General features: G+C 33.3%; 1 protein-coding gene across 1 annotated transcript; it reads left to right on the top strand.

Annotated features, from left to right (window-relative positions):
- The first annotated feature begins 9908 nt into the window (after nt 1-9908).
- On the top strand, nt 9909-12131 carry LOC113754271 (putative receptor protein kinase ZmPK1). Its single transcript, XM_027298651.1, has 2 exons — nt 9909-10989; nt 11452-12131. Exons 1-2 carry the CDS (start codon nt 9973-9975, stop codon nt 12112-12114), a joined length of 1680 nt encoding a protein of 559 aa, XP_027154452.1. The 5' UTR covers nt 9909-9972; the 3' UTR covers nt 12115-12131.
- Nucleotides 12132-12689: the final 558 nt, after the last annotated feature.

The raw sequence follows: 12689 nt of genomic DNA, 5'->3' as shown, positions 1-12689 counted from the left end.
TGTGAAGGAGCAGTACTCATCGTTACTTTTAATTTCATGAGAATTCAATTTGTAAGAGCATAGTACTTCTCATTTAATTTATCTTATGCACGCTTTTTTCATTGTAAGAGAGTATCACTCTTTATTTACTGTTTTCTTCCACGTATTCAAGGTCAAGTTTAACCCATCTCGAGCTCTGTATTAATTTTTTTTAATAAAATAATGAGTTGGCATTCCAATCCCATGTACAGGGATTGCTAATAAAAAATAAAATAACTATAAAAATAAACTGGTGAAAGAAAAGCAAATACATTCATGTTTAAATTTTTTTTTTAAAAAAAGGTTTCATTAGGAGTACATGCAGCAAAGAGAGTCCACATGCCTATTGAAACAAAGAATCATGACAAAGATTTGATTGTGAATTTTTTTTTATTGATTTCTATCGTTAGTGTTGATTTTTCTAAAGTGAATGAAATTATCCTTAATGTTTATTAAAAAAAAGTTTGAGATCTTTGCAATTAAACAAGTCAAGCTGTGTCTTTCGATGCTTTAACTGAGAAAAAATTACACACATGTTTGAATAGAGTATTATTTGAAATATTATTTGGAATAAGTACTGTAATACTTTTTGTGATGTGATGTGATGTATGTGAGATAAAAAGTGATTGAAAATATAAAAAAATGAATTGAAAAATGTGTTTATAATGCAAGTGAAAGAATATTTGGGATAAGTTAAACAAAAGTTCGTAGTTTACAAATACTTCACTCGAAAGACCCCTCGGCCCCCAAAAAAAAAAAGAAAAAATCTCATGGTTCCAAGTATAACAAATTATTCCGGGTCCACGTGTTGCATGCATTGTGCCAAAGATAAAAGATGCAACAAATTCTTCACCTGTAATTATGATAGTCCTATTAGTTTGTAGCAGCAATTTGTACATCATGTAAAGCTTCGGACAAACCATTGGAGTTGGTCCAGTGGATAAAAGAACATCGGAGTATGTTACCTAAATTAGCAGTGGGAACTTCAATTAAAACATGGAATGTTCTACAAAACTTTCATTGAAATTTGTGTAAATAAAACAAAGCCTTTGTCTAATGGTTGCTTCAACTTATCATATTCATGGACACGGCAATATTGCCCGATTGCGTTTAGACACTGATCTAAATTCATTTCAAAATATTAACACTTGAACTCAGACACATTAGACAAATTCATACCCCAATTATGTAGTCCTATTTCAGGAATCCAACTTTTTTGAAATAGTGATTTGATTGTGATGTTTGTATTTTTTTTTCAAATTTATCTCTATAAATTCAAAATTTAAATTTGAATGATGACATGTATATAATTAGAAGGAACGATTATATTGAAAAAAAAATTAAAACATGTTTTGATTTTTTCAATCGAACAAATATTTTAAAACATCCCCAAATAAAAAAGTATGATACTTTTTGGGGTTAATTTCACTTTGTCCCCCCAAACTTTAGACGATTATCCACTTAAGTCCCTAAACTTCAAAATGGGACACTTAAGTCCCTAAACTTATAAATACCTCCCACTTAAGGAAAATTGTTAACAAATCCTGAATGCCGTTGGTGGTCGAAGTATCTCATTTTATAAGGGTTTAAAGATTTAAGTGTCCCATTTTATAAGTTCAGGGACTTAAGTAGGAGGTATTTATAAGTTTAGGGACTTAAGTGTCCCATTTTGAAGTTTAGGGACTTAAGTGGATAATTGTCCAAAGTTTGGGGGGACAAAGTGGAATTAACCCTACTTTTTGGGATAGGGGGAGTAACACAAATGGTTTCCAATTTGGCATTGGTAAGTTGGCCCCCAAACGGGATCTCCCGCCTCGGTTTGAGGTAAGTTGGTATTGGTAGTTACCAAACCAAACCAAGCGATCAGTGGTCATGCATTAGTGCATCCTCTGGCATTGATAAGTCCTCCCACTCCAACCCCTCACGTAACACTAGGATTTCCTTTGCCTTTAATTAGGATAGACTAGCGATACAGCAAGCATTTATGCACAGAGTTTCTAAAAATTTTATTGAGCTCCTTTGAGGTTTGCAAAATTATACCTACTTTCTTGATTTGATAGATTTAGTAACCAAATCTTAAACTAACATCGAGTTGGTCAAATTTTTAAATAAATACCCTAAAATTCTCTCGTTTAATGAATTTTAATTTACTTTCCCATAGAAATGAAAAATTGTCTAGCATAATTATAAGGAGCAGGTGTCAAAATTTTCATGTCCATATCTATTGCTTGATAAACAAATATAACAATAATTTTGTCACTTTAATATGATACTTTTGATGGTGTTTTACTAGGGATTTAATTTATAAGATAGAGAAGAAAATGTTGAAATAATTCTTTTAGAGTTTGTCAATTTTATCGAGTGGTGGGATTACCATAATTTGGAAATGATTTGAGCCATTTCTTTTCGATTTATTGTTAATTTTGATACCAAAGAAATAGCAAATAAAGACCAGCAAAACGTTGGATCACATTTAAAGTTAACTCGCCAAGGAATATCACTAGTTTGACGATTTGGTTACAATAAAAATTAGAAACAATACTAGTAGTTCTATAGTTTTGTTGGCAAAAAATAGAAAAGAAGAATAAGAGGGACGAAGAATGAAAAAATAATTTTAAAACTCATTCATAGCATATGCATTATGCATACCAAACAAGAAAATTTCATCAAAATGTTTAAGGGTAGTATTGTTACTTTAAATAACAAGAGAGATATGTGCAGTAAGTGCTCACGAACAGTAATTAAATTTTTTGTACCTTCACTTTGGCAATAGAGTAGGATTCCATGCTGTATAACTTGTTTCTCACTTTGCCTTCTGACATTGGTTTCTCTGTTTATGCCCAAGATTGTCATTCGTTAGTTAACTCTAGCGTCTGTGTACTAAAGTATTACATGTTTTGCACTATATTTCTAACTTCATCCTTTTTCTCATTTTATCCCAAAATCATCAACCAACTCTAATATTTTATAATTTCGAGGGTAATAAACGTTTAAGAAATATTTTATCCTTAATAATAATTTTCCCTTCATTTTAAGTGAGTGGGACAGAAAATAAGCAAGGCTATTGTTTAAAGAACGAAAGTGTGTACATATTATTAAAAGCCAATAAAAATACCTATATCTAAACAGTCAGTCTCTCTTTCTAGGATTTCCTGACGTCCATGATATGCATACCTATTCTCTCTCTATCTTTTTTTTTTTTGTAGGTAATGTTTTTCTTATATGGGTTATGAATTTTTTATGTTTGGATGGGAGTGTTTTTCAAAAACTAATTTTTCAAATACAATAAAAATTTTTAAAAAATACTCTAAAAGGTAATCTAAAAATTATTTTAAATTATTTTAAAATTTTAAAAATATCTCAAAATATATTCTAGAAACTCTTCTGCTCTCAAATATTTCAAAATATTTTCTGAAAATATCCCAAAATATAATCTAAAAACTCTGCTACAATAAAATTTTTCAAAAATATCCCCAAAAATAGCTAATCTAAACGGATATTGTTGGAAAAAGAATGGAAAACATAGTGGATTTGAGTTAAAAAAGTTCCAGGGACAATTTTTAATGTACTAGTGTACTACGCCGATGAATTGGACTAATGGAGGGCGAAAGAGAAAACACAACCAAGTTGCTGGGTAAAGTAAAGACAGGTTTTGTCTTTAGCATTGAATCCTAGCGATGCAGAAAACGAATAAGGAACCAACGTCCAGGTGGCTTGGTGAGAAAACGGTTATGGCGACGGTGGAAAGTGGACTACTAATATATAATGGCCAATAGCTGTGTTTTCAAACTCGGACCGGACCGGCCGGTCCGACCGGGAATCGACCAGGTGTTCGGTCCGAGTTGGTCATCAGAACCGGGAGATTTAAAACCCGGTCAACGCCGGTCAAAAACCGGGTTTGACCGGTACAGAACTGGAAAAACCGGTCCAACAGGAGATTTTGCAAAAAAAGTTTAAACTTTTTAATATTATGTTTTGACCCCCTAAATTGTGAAAACTTATTAATATATCTCAAATATTTCATACTTTATAAATATTGTCCTAAAATTTGATGTTATTTTTCAATTAAATCCATAATTTTAATTCTAAACTTGTTAATGTTTATAAAATAATATAAATTGTTACTTGATTGTTCTATTTCTTTGTATTTTCTTGTTAAATATATTTGAAACATCAAATATATATAAATATACCTTTATTAATATCAATATGTTATTGGATATTTTATATATAATAATTTAATTTTTAAATAATTTTTATTTATGACGTCATCCGGTTCGACCCCTATCGACCCCCGGTCAAACCCATTGACCCCTGACCCCTGACCTCAGCCGAGTCGATATCCGGTCCGGTTCTAAAAACATAGGCCAATAGTAGTGCTTAGTGCGGGCAGGTGGAGAGAGGCGGCCAAAATTTTTCCACTTTTGCTTCTTCTTTGACTCTCTCTCTCTCTCTCTTTTTGTTTCTTTGGCTGCAAGAAGCTTCACGGATTTTGCTTTGCTAATTGCAAGAAGCAGATCCATGTTGCTCTTTTCTTTTTTCTTTTTTTGGTAATGCTGATTTTTTTCCCTTTTGACTTGATTTCATCCACTTTCATACAAACAAACACCAGCCAAATAAAAAATTAAAGACACGTTAAATTAGTAAATAAATTTTTATCCAAATAAAAAGAAAAAGAAATGTTATAAAATTCAAAATAGTGGCTTTCTACATCAATAAAATGAATTTTGTGAATTTTTCAACAAAAGTAAAAATACACCATAATTGTGTTGTTTAGTTAAAATAAAGTAAACGTAATTTTTTCCAATAAAGCGGAGGTGAAATTTTTAATAAAACAACAAATTTATGTCCTTGTGCGTTACAAATCTATAGGTCTATGTTTACTTTAAAGGGTTTCTTATATTTTTTTTAAAAGAAAATATTGTGTTATTATGTGATTTTGTGTTATATTACTCATTAAATGGAAAATTTTATGTCGATCTAGAGCAACTGCTTTATAGGTGTGGTTCTTGTTCCAAGATGTTCTACGTGAATATAAAATAGCCTCAATTAATTAGATGTAACACATCTTATGTGAATATTGTCGTTGTATGCTAGTTTTAGGAAAGACATGGAAGAAACTCGAACCATGGCCCTCCTCCTCTCAAAACCAATTCGGATGCTTAGATTTTTTGGATCGGCTTCGATCGATTTTCTCAATCTTTGTTATTTTTCGGCTCGATTTGAATAACCTTATATAGAACTCTCTTCTTCATTTTTTTTGTAATACTACATTAAAACATCTATAAATTCAAATTCGATAAATTAATAACCTCTATTAAATAATAATTTTTCTCGCATTGGGTTAAAGAGTTAAATTAATAATTTTGATCAAATAATAAGATAATAACTTTTTTTGACAACCTTACGTAATCTTTTGGTTCCATTCATATCATAAATTTATAATTCACTAAAATTACATATCATATTTTCCAAAAATTTTAGTCTATTATTATTTATGTTTCTTAAAATGTAAATCTACTATACTCACATAATGTTTTGTGTATTTGATCAATCATGGTTGATTTATAAACATCTTTAGATGGGAAGTCATAGTTTAATAATGAGATATGTAACAAGACTTTGTGTTTGTTTATATTGTGTGTGAGATATTTCTTTTAGCGAACCACGTTAAATATTGTGTGTCGTTTATCTTTCATGCTTGTGACTTGTTCCTCATTAAATTGTTATGTACTTGATATCTCAATAGTTGTTTGTTCCGCGCTTGGATCTTAACAAGTGATATCAGAGCTTGGTTGCGAGACTGGGTTGCTCTAAAGCACTTGGATCCTAACAAACTGAATGGTTGGAACAAGAGCTTGGTTGTTCAAGGTTGGATCCTAGTTAACTATTGAGATCAAGTGGATTGGTAGCTGTCACCAATTGAACAATTTAATGAGTGGTATCCTTGTTTCAATGGCTTGGCAAAAAGTATTGATGGTGAAGGATGGAAAGTCGAAAAGCCTAGAGATGCTTGACGGTGAATCTAGACAGGTGATTCAAGGGTCAAGGAAGAGGTGGAGTCCAATGTTGACTTTGGACGTGAATCGATGGAGACTTTCTCACACTTCCAACGGTTGATATTTCATCCCAGTGGATTTTAGATTTTGGTTATGTTTTTGGGTGGTGTGGCACGTGTCCCAAAGAATTAAGGAGATCTAATTTCTATGCGCCAAAAGACTCTGACAGTTACGAGTTTTTCGTTTTAGGTGGAGTCTTGGAAACCACACGTGGCGAGACAGTCTTGAGGATGGGAAGAAGTATGGTGATTTTACCACTTGGTTGCCTCAATGGTTAGGGTTAGAACTCACAGAAGGGGATCCCAGATTGCAAGTGGTGGTGAGAAGAAATCCTGCAAAGTGAGATGGTGAATTGAGGCACCTTCTCACGAGTCAACTGGAGGTTGGACTCGGGATAACTGCACATGTTCATTTGCCGATTGAATCAATTTGGTGTCAGAACTATATTGATTCGGATGTGTAGTTAGGCACCAAGGTACTTGGTGGGAAAAGACAAATGGAGTTTTTGGATGGTTTGCCGTGTTTGCTAAAAGAAATATTCGCCAAGGTGGAGATTTGTTAGGAAATTAGCTTAATTTCTTTTAGTCAAGATTCCTATTTGGTGTGGAAAGTAACTAGTTTCTTAATTGGATTTAGTTACTTGAAGTAATAGTCAAGTAAAGCCCTATTTAACTAGAATTAGATACTATTTTCTACTCTATATGAGTTTAGGAAATAGTATTAGTTTCCAATTGTTATTTGATTTTTTTGACAGTAATGTTCTCTATAAATAGGTGGGTTGGCATACTACAAAAGACACACACACAAAAAGAAACACAAGGAGACACAAGGGGCATCATATAGCCTTATACATGGGGTGTGAGAAAGCGTTCTTGGGAGATGAGAGATGGCATACAAGAATTGGGATTGGGTTCAAGTTGTATTCTTGTATAGGATTTTCCTCTCATAATGAATAGGTTTCTCTCCGTGGACGTAGGCTCAATGGTGGAGTTGAACCACGTTAAATATTGTGTGTCGTTTATCTTTCATGCTTGTGACTTGTTCCTCATTAAATTGTTGTGCACTTAATATCTCAATAGTTGTTTGTTCCGCGCTTGGATCCTAACAAGTGTTAGGAAATTGGCTTAATTTCTTTTAGTCAAGATTCCTATTTGGTGTGGGAAGTAACTAGTTTCCTAATTGGATTTAGTTACTTGAAGTAATAGTCAAGTAAAACCCTATTTAGCTAGAATTAGATACTATTTTCTACTCTATATGAGTTTAGGAAATAGTATTGGTTTCCAATTGTTATTTGATTTTTTGGCAGTAATGTTCTCTATAAATAGGTGGGTTGACATACTACACAATAGAGACATACAAGGAGACATAAGGGGCATCATGTAGCCTTATACATGGGGTGTGAGAGAGGGTTCTTGAGAGATGAGAGATGGTATACAAGGGTTGGATTTAGATTCAAGTTGTATTTTTTGTATAGGATTTTCCTCTCATAATGAAGAACAGGTTTCTCTCCGTGGACGTAGGCTCAATGGTGGAGTCGAACCACGTTAAATATTGTGTGTTGTTTATCTTTCATGCTTGAGGCTTGTTTCTCATTAAATTATTGTGCACTTGATATCTCAATAGTTATTTGTTCCGCGCCTAAATCCTAACATGTTTATTATATGAAAGTCATAATTTAACAATGAGATATGTAACAAGACTTTGTGTTTGTTTATTATAAGAAAGTCATCGTTTAATAATGAGATATGTAACAACCTTTGTGTTTATTTATTAGAAGATGACTTTCTTATCATTTATATACATAATATTATTAATTTGATTTATTGTATGCATTTAATAAAATGAAAGCGAACATCCATCATTTAATATTTCTAAGTCTTTTGGACCATTTGATAATAGAAAAATGATATCACGTACGTATGTACATTAAAGACATTAATAGAATTAAATTATAATTGCAAATCAAGTAGACTTTTAGCCTCCTTTTATTAATAGAATAATTCATACTTTTATAAAAGAAAACAAAAATTTAGCTAATTAAATGAGTGTTTCTTTGAATTGTAAGTACACTCAATAAATTAATAAATTATCATTGATTCAAATGGTAAAGTCACACTGAACGAAAATTATTATATCCCAACGGTAATGTAATATTTTCCATTTTGGTTTAAGTTCAGTCACCAATTTTAGTTGTTTCTTCTATTATTTATTTTATGCATCTAAACATCTAAACTCATGCACATCAATATTTGTTCATAATATATTAAGCAAAACATGAGAGGAAAAAGATATATTGCGTTATAATTATTCTAAGTAAAATAGGTATAGTTTCTTAAATGAACCCAAAATATTGCAAGATATCTTTTGGGTTAAACTATATTTTCTCAAAACATAAGTAACATATAGTTATAAAATTGTTTTGTGAATAAGAAGTTTATATGGTTGTTTACAGCTTACATGTGAAATAAAGTGAACCACAAATTGTGCAAATTAACCATTGCAACAAAAGGAAATCTCTGTTAATTATTCATTTTCAAAAATACTACTATCTATACCTATTAACTCTTTATTGCTTTTTTAATGTGTTTAGCAAATTTCTTTATTTACATGAACGATACATATGAAATTAATTACTAGTTTATATCTTTAATTTTCTTTCCTCCATAGTTTTAAAATTTATACCAATAAACAAATAAATTTTTACAAGAAAAAGAAAGTCTTGGGCAAGTACAAAATATAAGATCTAGTCACGAGTATTGCTTAGCTTTCAAAAGAACGAGTGCTATGATTAAATCAAAAGAAAATTAAACATTGTCAGAATTAATACAAGAGTTTAGAAATTAAAATTTTGTTTTAATGGCTTGTCAAACGCTACCCAATATATTTAAATTTTTATTAGGGTTATGCAATTTTGATCAGACTATAAAAGTAATTATGTCAAAATCAGTATATCATTTAAAATAGATTAATAAGTTTATGATTCAATTTTTTGCCATATTTTATTACTGTGATTTTGCACCATAGAACCTTTCAATGACTTTTTCGATGGTTAATTTCAAAATGTTAATTATTATACTTGTAATTTAGTCAACTATTTGCCCAAATGAGATTCTCTGTCCATTATATATGTCCACTTTTCCTGTCTCATGCAAAATTACGTAGTTCTACTTATTAATACTGTTCATATGACACATAACATTGAATGCATATTAAGGGGATGTTTGGTAAATGAGTTTCAAATTCAATTTTAGCATGGACGGCCTACTTTTTGAATCAACATGACTGCACGTAACTGTAACTCTGATAAATTCAAGAATCTTGTCCTCAAATGCTTGCATAGTCTTATCTGAATCATGCGGCGTGAATTCCAAAGTAAAAGACTATGGGTACAATTACAATATTATTGAATTTGAAACCCATTTACCAAACACCTCCTAAATATGCATTTAATGTTATGTGTCACATCAGCAGTATTAATCAGAAGTGAAACTACATACATTAGACAGAAAAAATGGATAGATATAATGGAGAAAGGATCATGTACTGCAGTTGACTAAGTGTGCATGTTGTCACTTTTCAAATGATGAACAGTGTGTATAGATGGCATTTTGTTTAAGCCAATTCAACTCCAGAATTGGAGTAATCAAGTCGTTGACAGGCCATGGCTGTCCTACTTCCAATTCTCCTTTCTTCCTTATTCCTGTCAATGCCTATTCCATCTTCCTCCACAACCTATACTACTTTAACGAAAGGCTCATTGCTTTCTATACAGGATGTTCTAATTTCAAGCCCAGATGGGATTTTCACTGCTGGATTTCTCATTGTTGGTGAAAATTCTTATTGCTTCTCGATATGGTTCACCGAGGCACAGGATGGAAACTACACAGTTGTTTGGATGGCCAATCGAAATCAACCTGTCAATGGAAAACATTCTGGCCTCTCTCTGCAGGATTCAGGGAATCTGTTATTGACAGATGCAGGGCAGTTCAGTGTTTGGACAAGTAATACAAAATCAAACTCTTCTGTCCAATTGAAACTTCAAGACAATGGCAATCTTGTTCTCAGCACTTCTGATGGTGAATTCCTTTGGCAAAGTTTTGACTTCCCAACCAATACACTTCTTCCCGGGCAGTTGTTTACTAGTGAGACAATTCTTGTATCTTCCAGAAGCACAACCAATTATTCTTCTGGTTTTTACAAGTTGTACTTTGATAGTGATAGTGTCCTACATCTTCGGTATGAGGGTCCTGAAATAACTACTGTATATTGGCCTGATCCATGGTTAAATATTTGGGATGCTGGGAGATCATCTTTTAATGGTAGTAAGATTGCTGTGTTAGATGAATCTGGCTATTTTCAGTCATCTGATCTGCTGCAATTTTATACATCTGATCATGGCATTGGACCATTGAGAAGATTGGTTCTTGACGTCGATGGCAGCCTTCGGGTCCACAGTCTAGATAAAGCTAATGGAAGTTGGCGAGTTACATGGGTACACAATTCTGAACCGTGCAAGATCCATGGTATTTGTGGCACCAACAGTTTATGTATCTATGATCCTGAGGCCGGAAGAAAATGCACCTGTATTCCAGGATACAGGATGATAAATCAGACGGATTGGTCTTATGGATGTGAGCCTGATTTCCAAGTCTCTTGCACTAATGAAAGTGCTTCAGGTTTTATTCAACTCCTCCATGTCGAATATTATGGATATGATATTGGCTACTTTCCTAATTCCTCCTTGGAGAGTTGTAAAAGTTTATGCCTGAATTACTGTGAATGCAAAGGGTTTCAGTACAAATTTGATCTAACAATGGGCTACTATAGTTGTTACCTAAAGACTATTTTGTTCAATGGGTATCGTTCACAGAATTATCAGGATCCTATTTACATAAGATTGCCTGCGCTTAATGTAACCACATTGCAGAACTCTGACCAAGATTTTAGTTTACAGTGCAAAGACCAAGTCACACCAATAGACAGACCCTATAACAAGATAAAACAAGATCGAGTGAAGTCCTATCTGTGGTGTACTTTGGCAGTTGGAGCTTTTGAGATCATCTGCTTACTCACTTACTTGTTTAAAACCCAATGGCGATCCATTGCAAGAATTCAAGGTTACCTTCAGGTTGCAACTGGATTCAGGAAATTCACCTATGCTGAGCTGAAGAAGGCATCAAGGAATTTCAGCGAAGAAATAGGACGCGGAGGAAGTGGTGTTGTATATAAAGGTGTGCTTTCAGATAGTAGAGTTGCTGCCATCAAATATCTCAAGGAAGCCATCCAGGGAGAAGCAGAATTTCTCGCAGAAATACGTACAATTGGGAGGCTCAACCACATGAATTTGATAGAAATTTGGGGATACTGTGCTGAGGGGAAACATAGGCTTTTGGTGTATGAATACATGGAGCATGGTTCACTAGCGAAAAATCTTTATTCAGATAAACTTGATTGGAAAAAGAAGTATGAAATTGCTCTTGGTACAGCAAAGGGACTTGCTTACTTGCATGAAGAGTGCTTAGAATGGGTTTTGCATTGTGATGTGAAACCCCAGAACATCCTTTTGAACTCTGATTATCAGCCAAAGGTAGCAGATTTTGGGCTCTCTAAATTATTGAATAGAAGTGCCATTGACAATTCAATGTTCTCCAAGATTAGAGGAACTAGAGGATACATGGCACCTGAGTGGGTGTTTAATCTCCCCATCACCTCAAAAGTTGACGTTTATAGCTATGGAATTGTTGTGCTGGAAATGATAACAGGACGGAGATCCACTGGGAACCATGCCAATGATGAGAGCATTGTGGTGGAGCCAAGAAGGCTGGTCACTTGGGTAAAGGAAAACATTAAGGGAACTGCTGAAAGAGCATCTGAGATCAAGGATATTGTAGACCCTACTATAAAGGGTGACTTTGATATGGGAAGGATGGGAATTCTGATTGACGTAGCTCTCAAGTGTGCAGAGGAGGACAAAGATGCTAGGCCTACTATGAGACAGGCAGTTGACATGCTTCTTCATCAAGACTGCAATGAGTAGCAAGGCAAGCATCAAAATTGCAGATGATGGTTTCCAATTAAAACTCAGGCCAATTTGCACAATTATTAATTTTTTTTATTTGTCCTTTTTTTTGTGGGTAGTATTTGGTGTGCCAAGATTTGTGTTCAATCTGTGCTTGGCTCCATTGGCTGTTCATTGCAGTGAATAACTAGCTGACTTTAATGCAGATGACTTTCATGAGAATCGGTTAATGTTAAGATGATTATGGAGATTAAGGAATATTATAGCATAGAGCCGATGTGATTGATACTTCTTTTGCTAATTATAAAATGTGTGTCAACTAGTGTAGAAAAGGAAGGTTGAATTGATTGGCAGGATTCATTTCTTAATTGCAGGCATTCGTTGTGTAAAATGGTTGACCTGTCAAAAAGTAGTTTGCATATGACCGCAGCAGTTGGTCAAAATTTGCAGTAGTTGACTGGTTGTGATTCTCAATTTGCACTGAATAAAGGACAGCGGGTAAAAATATTTATTTTTCAAAATTAGATTTCTGTAACTATTGAGGATTCAGAAAGAGTAGACATTTTGTTTCTTAAAGGTGTGTTTAGGGGTGT

Source organism: Coffea eugenioides, chromosome 11 (assembly GCF_003713205.1).
Source record: "Coffea eugenioides isolate CCC68of chromosome 11, Ceug_1.0, whole genome shotgun sequence".
Lineage (NCBI taxonomy): Eukaryota > Viridiplantae > Streptophyta > Magnoliopsida > Gentianales > Rubiaceae > Coffea > Coffea eugenioides.
The sequence above is the reverse complement of the archived record's forward strand: the minus strand, read 5'-3'. Positions and strand labels throughout refer to the sequence as shown.